Consider the following 13,280-nt stretch of genomic DNA (forward strand, 5'->3'; position numbering starts at 1 on the left):
TATACCCGGTAACTAACAGGAGCGCGACGGAGAACGTCAGTCAAAACTGTTTTCAGTTGATTAAAAACACTACATATTTCAGTTTAGCCTCTTATAGATGCTTGGTTTTTACCTTTCACTGTCATATTTCTTTTCATTGTTGTTATGTGCAGTAACCATTCACTGAGGTGATAAGAAGTATAAGGGAATCACTGCCCCCATCTTATAGTGGGGGCATTTTTCGTAAAAAAAACAACAAATCAAACAAGACCCCTGTTGACATGTTTTTCAATAACACCCTAATAAAATAATTTCAGTGTAACATCCCAACCCACATGTTGGGTTTTTAAGTAAATATGACCCTTGAGGAGAGTGTTACACACCGTTCTCTTTATTTAGATGAAATAACATGTATATTGTTTAACATGAAAATAAAAGAAGATGAATAAAGATGATAAGAAATGTTTGTATGGTCCTTTATATCTAACAGTGGTACGGAATGACATGAAAGAACAAACATGCACTTCAGTCAGACGGGGACAATAGCATGCATTAGCACAGCATAAGTACAAAATTATATACTTTTGTCATAAGTGCAAGACTAGTATTTGGTCTACGGACAACAGAACACACACATCACGTGAACTAAAAAAACAGAAATGCCTCCTCTTCCACAGGCACAAAGATTGACTTAAATATTGTTTATGGAAATGTTATCTCTAAATGAAATCTCCTACAGCAGGCAGCACACTCTGGCCTTTGGCTTTTTACTGCTTGGAGAAGAAGTCTTTGCTCTTCTGGACGTCAGGTTTGATGGTGTCGCTTCCTGGTTTCCAGCCGGCCGGGCAGACTGAAAAGATAAGCCTGTAATGAGTCCTGGCTCCAATAATACAATATGACACACACACATTACAGAACATAACCATCGCTGCGGTGGATTGAGAGCAGGGACATTTATCTGTGCAAGACTTTGCTCTATATATTGTCCACATCGTCTCTCAGCTCATTGTAAAGATCATCACTGATTGGAGAAGCAACCTTTGAATATCAATAAGCCTTTATAGTCTTTGTCCTGTCTAAGTTTTATGACTTTCTAAGCAAGCCAATAGCAATTTTGGATTCAAATAATAAAATGGGGTTATAAGTACAAGAGTTAAATTATTAACAAGAGCATATTTGGCTCATGAAGAGGAGAATTTGGAATCGTATCACTTGCTTGTATTGTAAATTTCAAGCACTCTCGAAACCTTTGAGAAACAAATCGGTGACATTGTTCAATAAATACGTTTTGTATGCCACACGACCAGAGCACAACAGACGACATTAGAGGAGATTACAGAAGCACAGGAACAGTAACACACCTTCTCCGTGCTTGTCGGTGAACTGAAAGGCTTGGACCAAACGCAAGGTCTCCTCAACAGACCGTCCGACGGGGAGGTCGTTGATGGTGATCTGTCTCAGGATGCCATGGTTGTCAATGATGAACAGCCCTCTGTAACAGAGAGAAAGAACAGCTCAAGAGTCTCCCTGATGACCCAATGATGCATTTGCGCATTACATTTGCTGTATGTAAGAGCGCAGATGTTGCTCTGGACATTTTCCGGAACTTTTCCTGCGAGTCCCCTAGAAAAAATCCGTAAAATGTCAAGAGTGAGCCCATGTTGGAATACAGCATAAAGTGGGTGCTCTACCCAGGCGCCACCCATCGCACGAATGCTCTGGAATTATTTGTTCTGAACGGGTCTGACCCTGACAATCTCCAGCTGCATTTTCATATGCGAACAGCAAACTCCAGAAAATGTCCGGACCCAATTTTGAGGTGAGAGAAGAGCCAGGGGGTTGTACCTCTCTCTCCTCACCTCTTTTACATAAGTATTTGTGGCACCTATAATGTGAGCAACTCGATACTGCATTTCCCCCTCTCGATCGCAACCGGCCGTTCACTCTGCCTTGTGTGTCTGGCTGTTCAGGGCGATTATAAACTTCTTTGATTTACAAACTGGATGCGAGAAACCGTAAAGGTCACATTCAGACCAATATTCAGACATTTGCCCTGCGTTAAAATGACGTAAGAGTCCGCATTGATGGTAATGCGATGTTTCTAATATCAGTGAGACAGTGAAATAAGCACACACACACAGAGCAGATGTTTGAGTGACCGCAGCCTGAGATTATACCAACAAAAGAGAAGTGATGGCAGCACAGCCTGCGTTCTCCTATTCGCTTCCTGAAAGTGGTGAATTCAATGATACGTTTTGAAACATGTACCATCTCACGCTGGAAGCAGAAGGAAGAGCGAGTAAAACTAGCTTCATTTGGTTCTGACGTCCATAGACGCACGGTGAAACAGCACAACACCACGTGGTTAACTTCACCTGAAGGCGATGCCCTCGTCTTCCTTCAGGACGCCATAATCTGTGGAGATGGTGCGCCGCGTGTCAGACACCAGGGGAATCTTCATGGTTCCCAGACCGCCCTGCTTGCGTGGTGTGTTGGTCCTTTGAGAACATAGACAGAGAAAAAAAGTGAGGCGTTTGCAAGGGGAGGAGCGAATGGACGCCACCATCCCGTGTGAGTGTTTGAAAAATATAAAGCCTTGTAACTACCATGCGAAATGGGAGAAGTGCGAGTCCACGGAGGCAGCAATGACCTCGCAGCCGATTTTCTTGAACTCATCGGCAGCATCGCTGAATGCGATGATTTCCGTCGGACACACAAAGGTGAAGTCCAGTGGATAGAAGAAAAAGACGACATATTTCCCTGCAACGATGAAAAGAATAATTAAAGCCACTGGGTTCAGTCTAATTAATTCCTGTCTTTTGTGGTGTAAATGAACGTCTATTCAAAACACTGCTGGCATCACAAAACAGCGAATCACAGTCCAGAAGAGAGTGGCATCATCAAAGCATGTCCTGCAACCGACGGGAGATGAGACACAGGTTCAGTCGTACCTCTGTAGTCCGACAGCTTCACATCCTTGAACTGTCCATCTGGCATCACCGCCTTGGCTGTGAAGTCGGGGGCCAGCTTTCCAATCCGTGCGGTGCCTGCTGCCATCTTGGGTCTGACTAGACTACACCAGAAGGAAACTGTTAATATATTACCACACAGTCTTCTCAAAAATCGCAAACCATGGATGGAAACATTCACTTTCCTCATTAGCAGGACAAGAACATTGTGTCTGTTGTGCAGAATATTAACCCAATCGCTCGGTCTCTAATGGAAGACCTGTGCATTTTGGGGCAGAAACTATTAAGTTATTATTTTCATTGTCGGTAATCCGCCAATGATCAATCATCAAGGTCTCACACATGTATACTGTGGTTTTTGAGTAAGATGCATGGACCTTTTATGATAATAAATAACAACAAATGAAAGGCCACATGTCTTGATCATAGATCAATCAAGCGGTTCAAGCAATAGTTCAATGTCCTATTTGATAATAATATGTTTTTGTCAGATTAAAGCAAAAATACTGGAGGATCTAACGATGGACTTTTGAATTTTCACTACCCTCTGACATTTTAAAGACAAAAACACTTACTCGGTTAAACGTTACAATTAATAATCAATTCAGCAAGTTATTATAAAGGCGAAGAAAATCATGTTTAGACATCAAGCATGTTTTCATCAGAGTGACTGCCATTCTCACACAAATAGTAGGGACACTTGATTGTGGGGAAATGTGTAATACTGCGTGACTACTTTATTTAGAGCTGCAACAGTTAGTCGATTAGTAATCGATTGCTAAATTAGTCGCCAACTATTTTGATAATCGATTAATCGTTTCAAAAGTGAGAATTCTCTGCTATCAGCTTCTTAAATGTGAATATTTTCTGGTTTCTTTGCGCCATTGAGACAGTGAACTGTTTATCTTTGGTGTGTGGACAAAACAAAACATCATCTTGGACTTCTGGGAAACACGGTGGACATTTTTCACCATTTCATGACATTTTACCAAACAACTAATCTATTAAACGACAAAAATAATTATCACATGAATCGATTGTGAAAATAAAGGTTAGCTTCAGCCTTAAACTATACTATAATTATAGTCATTATAAAACCCAGGAGAGATAAGGATTTGTCTTCTAAATGTAGAACTGAATACCAAACCCTGATGTCTGGTGTAGACTATATTACAGAACACGTGTAATTAAATCTCAGTGCAGACTCCAGACAGAGCACATCCACTGGTGCCTGGACCTGAACCAATGAACCAGCATCAATCACTTCTTCTCTCGGCTGTTTCCGCCTTATAATATCTCCTGCTTTTTTTTTTTTTTACGTTTTCTTCCTCTTCTGAAAAATTAAAAAAACCCAACAGTGACGCGTTATCAGCGTCCTCCTCCACTGGCCTCCAGTGGCGAACACATATCGACATGGTCTCTTGACACGTGATTTGAGAGACATTTAAAAGTGTTTTCTGTCAGTGGGAATGTTTCAGTTAAAAACTTCAAATAAGCAACAAATCTAAACTGTGGCTCAACTCCCTCTTTATTCATCTTTTTAAATGAACGAGATTTTCATTTCGAGAAGAGAAAGCCACTTGTTGATCTCTGGTGAACTGTGAAACTTCACCAGAAACACTCACAACCCATCGGAGGGAGGGGGAACTTAGTCAAAATGTAAGACAGATTGATGAAGTCATAATGACACATACCTGTGGTCGAAGCACACCGACAGGACGCGGAGAGGAACGGAGTGCGGGAGTTCACCGAGTGGTCCGGGGCATTTATAGCGCGCGCACATCTCGCGATAAGATCTCGCGCGGAACGAGATCTCGGCGCGCCGAGACTGAAACCCCACAGATCTTTACCTACACAGCATGACTTTGCAAATTTTCCCCCTCAACCGTCTCCTCTGGGAATTTTCCCCCCTGCTCTTGCGAAACCACACCAGATCGAGCCATGAGGATGACCGTTAAAGACATGCTTCCTGGAAGTGAAACTCTCAGACTTCGTCGTCAAAGTTGGAAGGATGTCTAATAATCCCAGTGACCACTGTAGTTTATTCATTGTTCACCGGTCAGGAGCACAAGGCAACATTCAACCCCTCCGGATACATTCAGATACAGTTATCCCTCTGAAACTTTCCCAGTGACTTGCAGTTTCTTAGTAATCCAAGGTAGCAGCTCTGCAGGGGTCACAGGATCATGGGGTCTTCATGATCCTGTGACCGAACTGTCATATGACTGAACCTCTCTCACTCTGTGTGGAGGCAGCGCGCCCTCGTCACGAACAGGCATTAGACAGCAAATAGGAACCTTCCCATTGCTGCTGTACCTCTGATCTCTGTTGCAGCCTCTCGGTGCCTTATCAGTGATTTACTTATTAACCTTCCCCACTCAGGATATATACATATATGTCAAGTAAACCACTGGCAGCTCAAGGCCACCGACTCCCCATTCAACCAGATTTTTTAAAATCAGTATAAGCGTTGATGAAGACAAAACTTTGTCAAACTTGGGCTCATGTTCTACATCACATTTTATGGCAAAGTATAAAAACAACAGTTCTCCAAAACGTGTAAAAAAAAAATAAATAACAGCACACAATTTTTTAAAAACAATTTCAAGGACAAATTCAATTTCATAGTCGTAACTTGAGACCATTGCACTTTATAAAGAGACAGTTGCACTTGCTCCCATTTTCCTGGTTTGTCACCGACGACAGTTTCTTTGTGTTTCCAGACGGGACAGAGTGGGTTTACTGTTGCAACATCTTGTTCTCATCCTGTGGGCTGCCGAGGGCATTTTTTCATTCTCATTTCCTCCTCACCACTGCTTTATTTACACAGTGACCGGGCTGAGTTACAGCACCCTTTCTCTGTGCATGTTCACTATGACAAGTAGTTATTTTTTTACCCAAATATTATAGTGACCAACTATCTCAAGGGAGTAAAATGTCAAGTTAAATCTTTTTTCCCCCTTAGCCTATATAAACTGCTGCCAGAGTGAAGATGCACAGAGACATGATGCGGTTCTTCAGCTTACTCATTGTGCAAATAGTGCTGAGAAAGAAATAAGAGTAAAAAAAAAAGGATCATAGAATAATCTTTGACACAAATCTGGGTGCATTTTAATGAAATATCACATTACTCCTGTCGACAAACATAATGCGATGCTTTGCGTGGTCTGGGGGGGGGGGGGGTTAGTAGCCTGTTGCCTGGTTACGTCATGTGAGCCCGTCCTCTTTAATAATGTCAACCTGAGAGGTGTTATCAAATCTCCACAGGAAATGTATTAAGACCAAGGAGAGTCACTGGAGACCCTAGTTTTTTAAAAGTGCATTTTTCCTCATTCAACAACTTTTTATTGTTTTTCACCGATCCAGAAGAAACTGTATAACTCAGATTGCTGTGCATAAAAAAAGTGTCAAGAAAATATTTCACCCAGGTCTAATGTACACGTGATAAGAACCCCTGTGTGTGACACGTGCTTCTCTCCAACCAAGAGAGAAAATGATGAAGGGGAAGTGGAGGTGGTTTCACAGAGATTCACGCTGTAGTTTACTGTGCATCTCAAATTACACTGTTGTTTTTCAGCTGCCATGAATGCCATGTCAGAGTAGCTGAAGGCAGACGAGGGCAAAGCAAGGGGTTATAATTTTAGTGACCTTTAGTGACCCAAATACCAAATTCTTGCTACAAAAGTACAGTTTATTTCAAGATTTTCTTTAACAATATGAAACGTCTGATGTCCAGGAAATTAAGTTTCCATTAATTAAGTTTTACATGATTTCAAACCATCATTTGAAGATAAACCTGCATTGATTTTCATGTTAGCTCACCAGAGTGTGGTTGATGTGGACAGTGGGAGGCAGCTCAAACAGCCCCCTCTTTTCTCCCCTGTCACAGAGCGACATCCAGTTGCCATGGGCACAGCATCAAGGGCCAGATAAGAGGGGGGACACACAATGGTCTCCTGTTGGAAAGACTGCGGTGGGCTGGTGAACAAACGACGCCTCGCCTTCATCTCCTATCTCACAATATGCCAATAATTAGCACATCTGCTCCACTGCTGACCCCAAAAACAAATGTAGGGAACTTGTGTGTCCATCCTCCTGGTCGGAATCAGAATTATGAATGCCACATACAGCATTTAATGACGGATTAACAGCTGCAATGTAAATGGCCCCACTGGAGTTTTTTATCATAAGCAGTGTACAGCTTATCAGCCCTCACACCCCGCCAAAGGGAAGCAGCAGATCTCAACAAAAATGGAAAATTAAAAAATGTTAAAAATGTTTTCTCTTTGCGTTTCTGTCCTTTGTCTCAATGTCACAGAATTGATTTAAAATGACGATAACAAAATAATAGTTTGGGAAATATGCTCATTCGGTTTCTTGACAAAATTTAGAAGAGAAGATATTTTGTTAGAGGTCAGGACGAGTACACACAATGATGTTGCAAACTATTAAAAGAAAACATAATGTAAAACCTTTAACCCACTACAATATTGTCTTTGTCCAAAATAAACTCACTCGGATTATTTCCACTCACACTGATGCTCAGCGAAATAACAGTGAACTGAATAAGCTGTGTCTTGGTGACGCTGGTATAGATTGAATTGAGAAATGTTTAAGTGGTCTCTCTCCAGTGATGACAGAGTGAGGAGAGGGTTGAGTGGGACCGTCTCAGTGTGAGGTTGATTGGGCGCCAGGTCCAGACTCGTCTCGATGAGGCAGCAACGCGCTGAAGTCAGCAGGAGGAGCTCAGAGGGGAGCTGGACAATCCCTGTCACCTCACAGCAGGACGTGACAGCCACATGGGACTGCACGCACACACAAACACACAGAGTACAGAGCACAGAGCGATGGACACAAATCCAGCAGATTTTCTTTGTTTTGCAACGCCATTATTCCCCAATACCATTTCATTCGATAATACTTTGAATAATTGTCATCGGGATGACTTCTTCATCTGTTAATTGTTTCATAAAGAAGCAGTAATGGGATTGGCTGTCTGCTCATTCAGACCTAATCTACAAACAGGTGCAAAAAGGCCTCGGATCCATCTGTTTCGATTCAAAAGATTAGCAAGGAAAAAATCGAATAAATAACTGCTGGAATTGAATAAAAAAATAAATAAACTGTGTTTTAACACGTGTAGCTATGTAGTGTGTATGTGAAGTGGTGGCCGCATTAGTAACAGAAGTAGTCGTATCTATAGTAGTAGTCATTGTGGCTGTAACAGTAGTAGTAGAAGAAGAAGTAGTAGTATAAGTATTATTACTAGTAGTAGAAGTAGTAGTCACAGATTAATACTTGTCATCGTCTTGTAATACTCTGTGCCTTTAAGAATTCTCCCGCGCTAGTAGACGAACACGGAAGTGGACCGGAAAGGGCAGGAATATTTCGCGCCAAATTGAAACAATACACTGGCAGTGTGTGCGGCGGCGGGACGGACGAGCTGAGACACAAACCAGCGGACACCAGGCGCAGTCTTCCAGTCACTTTGACCCCACATCAGTCACGGTACGTATCGACCAGACACAAACCTGCTTCACGACCGACACCGACAGGCGGAAGTCGCTCAGCTGTGTGGAGTTTGGTTGAGCTGTGAAGTCGGTTTCTCTCTCTCTCTCTCTCTCGTGTAGCGAACATGGAGGAGGCCAACAAGCTGATCGGCACCGGCAAGAAGCACCTGGTGCTGGGGAAGGTGGTGGAGGCGGTCAGCGCCCTGCAGGAGGCCTGCGGCCTGCTGTGAGTTCCCCTGTCAACCGTCACCGTTAACACACACGTGGATAGAATGGATTAACACCACAGACAGCTGCCGGGCCGGCATTCAAATAACAAGCAGCTACAAGTCCGAAGTTTGTCCACATGACGTATTCCGAAGGGGAATATTTTTCATGTTTTTAATTTCCCAGCTATAAGAATAGAAATTAACTTAATGTATACAGCACTTTAGAATACAGTCACAAAGTGCTTTGTATTGTTGAAACAGGATTTAAACTTTTCAGGACTGAGGCAAATGGAATCAGGGGATTGAATTAATATTGAACTAAAACATCAAGATAAAACAATAGAAGAAGTTTTAAAAGGTGATATTAAAAGGTAAAAAAAAAGTTAGTGGACTTTCATTATCAATTTAATCAAGATTTTTCTTTTCACCAATTGATTAATCGTCTCCAATAATGCTGTCACAATGTCCTCGAGTCCCAGGCGACGACGACGACAACAACATTTAAAATGGAGACTTCATCTCCCTAATTGTTGGAGCTCTCGTCGTGAATGTGCAACCTGATTTTTATTTGTTTGTTTCAGGGCTAAGAAGTACGGCGACACAGCAGACGAGTGTGGAGAGGCGTTCTACTGGTGTGGGAAAGCGCTGCTGGATTTGTCACGGTGAGCTCAGGAATATTGGTGTAATCGTAATGTTTTTTCAATCTCATCGATTCTGATGGAATTGTTTTGTAAAAATGAAAATCTAGCAGTACTGTGCAGACCGAACTGATTTGCATTGTTGCAGGATGGAGAACTCTGTCCTGGGAAACGCTCTGGAGGGAGTGCCGGAGGAGGAGGAGGACAAAGAGAAACCTAAAGACTCCAACGTGGAGGGCACAGAAAACATCGATGGTGAGGATCGTGAAACTTGTCAATTTTAACTTCAATTGTCTTCCCTCTTTATGAAGGACGACTGTTTTTTACGCTGCTCAAAACCAACCTGTGGCTCTCCGGTCCCCCACCCACAGAGAAGACCAGAGATGAGCTGAGGGTTCAGGTGTACGACGCCATGGCGGAGAAGCAAAACGAGAAGGACGGCGAGAAAGTCGAAGGGAAGCCGAGCGAAGACGCAGAGAAGAATACGAAAGGTGACGTAGAAACAGCAGAGGCTGCCGATGGACAAGAGAAGCCAGCAAAGGAAAAGGGAGCTGAGGAGGAGGAGAAGAAGAAGAGCGAGGCGAGCGGGAGCAAATCTGCAGGAAGTGAAGCCAAGAAGGAAAAAGAGTGCGAGAAGGAAGGCGAGGATTCGGCAGACAAGCCCGAGGAAGCAGAAGGTGACTTTTCTTCCCCTGTCTGTCCTTAAAGTACAGACCTTGATTGTAAATTGTCTACATGATGGTTGTTATGGCACATTTCCCAATAATTTTTTTCTGTTGTCAGATGCTGAAGAAGAAGAAGAAGAAGGGGAGGAAGACGACGGTGATGATGTAGACATGGAGGGTGACGCACAGCAAGGCGACGCCGCCGCTGAGAAGGTACTCGAGCTGATTGGTCGAGTACAAATCAAAATGACTCGGACGAGCGTGTGATTGTAAGTGTCAGAGTTTAAATCGGCGTCTGTGTATTTCTTCTTCAGGAGAGTGATGATGATGATGAGGAGGAGGAGGAGGAGGAGGTGGGGAACCTGCAGCTGGCCTGGGAGATGCTGGAAGTAGCCAAAGTCATCTACAAAAGGTAAAAAAAAAAAAACTCCTGATCTGTTTTCAGCTTGTGATTGTTGGGATGTGAATTTTTATATTACTCGCAGAGCTTCCGCTTCCATGTAAACTTTTATTTTTTATTCTTCCTTTAAGGAAAGAGTCTAAGGACGATCAGCTGATGGCGGCTCAGGCTCACCTGAAACTGGGTGAAGTTTCTGCTGAATCTGGTACGAACAGGTTTCCCAAGTCGCTCGACAAATCTTTTGTGATTTCCCCCCCCGACACCTGTGAATATCTGACGGGAGATGGATTCTGTTATTGTAGGACTGAAGTGATTGGTTGTGGGGTTTTTTATTGATTATCATTTTAAATTATGGTGCAATCAAATATACCTTTTTAAAAATGTCATTGAGTGGGCAAGTGTCACATATTTTTTTTCCTGTGTATCCTGTAGCATTCATGTTTTGTCGATGGTGATGGACATATTACACAATTTCTGTTTCTGTTTTATAGGCAAAGTATATGCTTGTGAAAATAATCAGCAGATTAATTGTTAATAAAAAAAAAGGATGCACTTGCAATTGAGGGCAGATCATATTACAAACTAACACCTTTTTTGAAATTAAATTTAAATTTTCCTTATTGAGCGATGGGTGATTGAGTTCCTACCCTTTTTTTTTTTCTTCTCAGGAAATTACACGCAGGCGCTGGAGGATTTCCAGGAGTGTCTGAAGCTGCAGGTTAAGCACTTGGACTCCGACAGCCGCCTGCTCGCCGAGACTCACTACCAGCTGGGCCTCACCTACAGCCTGGACCTCCAGTACCGGCAGGCGGTGGACGAGCTCAACAGCTCCATCTGCGTCATCAAGAGCAGGCTGGGTAACGGCGCATTCCTGTCAGACACTTTTTTTTTTAATTTCTTTCTGATCGGTACCAGAGTCCGTGCTCACACGTCCACCTCGTCTTTCAGGCAAACTGCAGCAGCTGCTGGACAAGTCCGCGGGCCCTGAGGCCCTGCCCGGCGAAAGGAAGGAGATGGAGGAGCTGAAGGCTCTGCTCCCGGAGATCCAGGAGAAGGTGGAGGACGCCACAGAGGGGCTGAAGACGGCGAGCACCGCCTGTGAGGCGCTGAAGGGCGCCCTGGTGAGTCGGAGATGATTTTCTTCAAATCGTCGTGAGGTCAAGGAAAGGTGTTAAGGAGAACTCATAGGACTTAGGAAAAGCCGACAGCGCTGCTCAGAGTATCCGACTCGAGTTTCACTATTCTAGGTAATATTATGCGACGGCGGATGTCATGGACGTGCGACTGCCGTGGTGAAACTACGAAGATGGACTACAAAAACGCAGCGGCTCCATCCATCATTCTTCAGTGTGTTTTACCACCGTGTGACATCAGATGTAAATGATTAATATGTAACCGTAACACACATGATGACGTGCGTCTCTTCTGGGTCATATTCATACTCTTCTACTTCGGACTGAATCGTTTACGTCCGTGCATGGCGCTTCAAGTTAAATATCGCTGCCGCAATGAATTGTGGGCGTGAAGTCAAAATCTGAGCCGGTCAAAGTGTGTCCAGCAGCAGGTGACCCACTGTGCTTGACTTGACTTCCACGGAATCCGGGAGGCGTGTGAGAACGGTAGATTACGACTCTCTCTTGTTGACTGTGTTCCTTGTTTCCCCCGAGTGACTGGAAAGTCCAAAAGTTTTTTTGTTTTAGTTGTAAAGCTAGCAGGCTAAGAAACCGACATGTTCTGTCTGTGTCTGGGATGTTAAGTTCTGTTGGAGTGAAGTCCATTCTAAAGACTGGTCTTAATCAAGACAGACTTGGCAGTTTAGACCAGTTTTAGCAAAGATCAGTTGGTGCAGTCGGCCTTCTTAAAAAAAAAAAAACTAAAAAAAAAAAACTAAGTCTCTGTTAATGTTGTCGTCAGGGCGGAGCCTCCACCTCCTCTGCCTTCGCTGAGGCCGCTCTAGAGAAAGGTGACGCTGCCTGCAGTTCAAAAGTAAGTTGCACTTTGTCATGGCGTAAATACTGGATTCAAATATAAACATGATTTATAGATGGCTATTGTGTCTAGATTATTGTCCACAATATTTTTTCTTCTTCCAAATTTCCGGAGGCCTGATTTCAGTTTTGTTCCGTCCAGGTTAACGGCACATTCACTAACGGAGTCGCTTCTACCAACGGACACGCTGCCGCAGCTCCGGTCTCTAACATCTCCCACCTGGTCCGGAAGAAGGTGAGGGAGGAAGGGAGATACATATTAGTGATTCAGTGTTTTTTTTTTAATGACAACATAAAGATGTGAACGCGCTCGTTGGCTGTATTTCAGAGGAAACCGGAGGAGAGTCCCGTGAAGGAAGGCGCGGTGAAGAAGGCGAAGCAGGGGACCAACGGAGTCGACAAAGCCACCAACGGACACACCGCCAGCATGGAAGTGGAGAGGTACGAGTCGCAGTGTTAACACTACCTGGCCACTGTGCCGGTTAATGCACTGAACGGTTTGTCACGTAGAACAGAGGTTTACAGACCGATCTTCTCTCTCTTTCAGTCAGTGAAGCCGGATTCCCTCCAGAGTTTTGTCTCCACACAAGAAGAGATTCACCGTCCTGCCAACCCGTTCCTCCTCCTACACTTGTTTGCTCTTGTAAATACGTGTATCTTTTTTGTGTCTGTTATGTTGATTGTTCATGTATGTGACCTATGAATTTGAATAAAGAATGTTGTTTGATAACACTTTGGTGTAAAAACTCTGTAAAGAAAAGAATAGGTGTCAATCAGCCACAACGCCAAATTATAACTAGCACCATTTGTCAGTAGTAAATTTTCAACTGACGATGAAGACCCCCACAGCTTATGTATGTTGATGTATCTCAAGCGAACATGAGCACTAGGGTTTGTTCGTGCACTATACTGGAAAAACTTT

At 43.5% G+C, this 13,280-nt stretch overlaps 2 protein-coding genes across 2 annotated transcripts; one reads left to right on the forward strand and one right to left on the reverse strand.

The window, feature by feature from the left end:
- Positions 1–347: 347 nt before the first annotated feature.
- On the reverse strand, positions 348–4,793 carry prdx1 (peroxiredoxin 1). The gene is made up of 6 exons (XM_035633557.1): positions 4,643–4,793; positions 2,931–3,052; positions 2,586–2,739; positions 2,355–2,477; positions 1,341–1,471; positions 348–829 (listed from the first exon to the last, which is right to left on the reverse strand). Exons 1-6 carry the CDS (start codon positions 4,729–4,731, stop codon positions 747–749), a joined length of 702 nt encoding a protein of 233 aa, XP_035489450.1. The 5' UTR covers positions 4,732–4,793; the 3' UTR covers positions 348–746.
- A 3,505-nt stretch (positions 4,794–8,298) lies between these two features.
- On the forward strand, positions 8,299–13,090 carry LOC118311477 (histone-binding protein N1/N2-like). The gene is made up of 14 exons (XM_035635387.2): positions 8,299–8,456; positions 8,579–8,684; positions 9,249–9,329; positions 9,454–9,560; positions 9,677–9,982; positions 10,089–10,183; positions 10,285–10,382; positions 10,502–10,575; positions 11,039–11,227; positions 11,319–11,491; positions 12,285–12,356; positions 12,501–12,593; positions 12,687–12,799; positions 12,906–13,090. Exons 2-14 carry the CDS (start codon positions 8,584–8,586, stop codon positions 12,910–12,912), a joined length of 1,509 nt encoding a protein of 502 aa, XP_035491280.2. The 5' UTR covers positions 8,299–8,456; positions 8,579–8,583; the 3' UTR covers positions 12,913–13,090.
- Positions 13,091–13,280: the final 190 nt, after the last annotated feature.

The sequence above is a fragment of the Scophthalmus maximus genome, chromosome 5, assembly GCF_022379125.1.
Source record: "Scophthalmus maximus strain ysfricsl-2021 chromosome 5, ASM2237912v1, whole genome shotgun sequence".
In the NCBI taxonomy this organism is placed as follows: Eukaryota; Metazoa; Chordata; class Actinopteri; order Pleuronectiformes; family Scophthalmidae; genus Scophthalmus; species Scophthalmus maximus.

What these genes read in the sequence shown, in the direction of transcription:
- LOC118311477 (XM_035635387.2), top strand. Translation starts at nt 8,584, where the DNA reads ATGGAGGAGGCCAACAAGCTGATCGGCACCGGCAAGAAGCACCTGGTG. An exon ending in CAGGAGGCCTGCGGCCTGCT is followed by an intron (nt 8,685 to 9,248) that starts GTGAGTTCCCCT and finishes TGTTTGTTTCAG; the next exon opens with GGCTAAGAAGTACGGCGACA. An exon ending in CAAGCCCGAGGAAGCAGAAG is followed by an intron (nt 9,983 to 10,088) that starts GTGACTTTTCTT and finishes TTCTGTTGTCAG; the next exon opens with ATGCTGAAGAAGAAGAAGAA.
- prdx1 (XM_035633557.1), bottom strand. Translation starts at nt 4,731, where the DNA reads ATGTGCGCGCGCTATAAATGCCCCGGACCACTCGGTGAACTCCCGCAC. An exon ending in TCGGTGTGCTTCGACCACAG is followed by an intron (nt 3,053 to 4,642) that starts GTATGTGTCATT and finishes CTTCTGGTGTAG; the next exon opens with TCTAGTCAGACCCAAGATGG. An exon ending in GACGAGGGCATCGCCTTCAG is followed by an intron (nt 1,472 to 2,354) that starts GTGAAGTTAACC and finishes TCTCTGTTACAG; the next exon opens with AGGGCTGTTCATCATTGACA.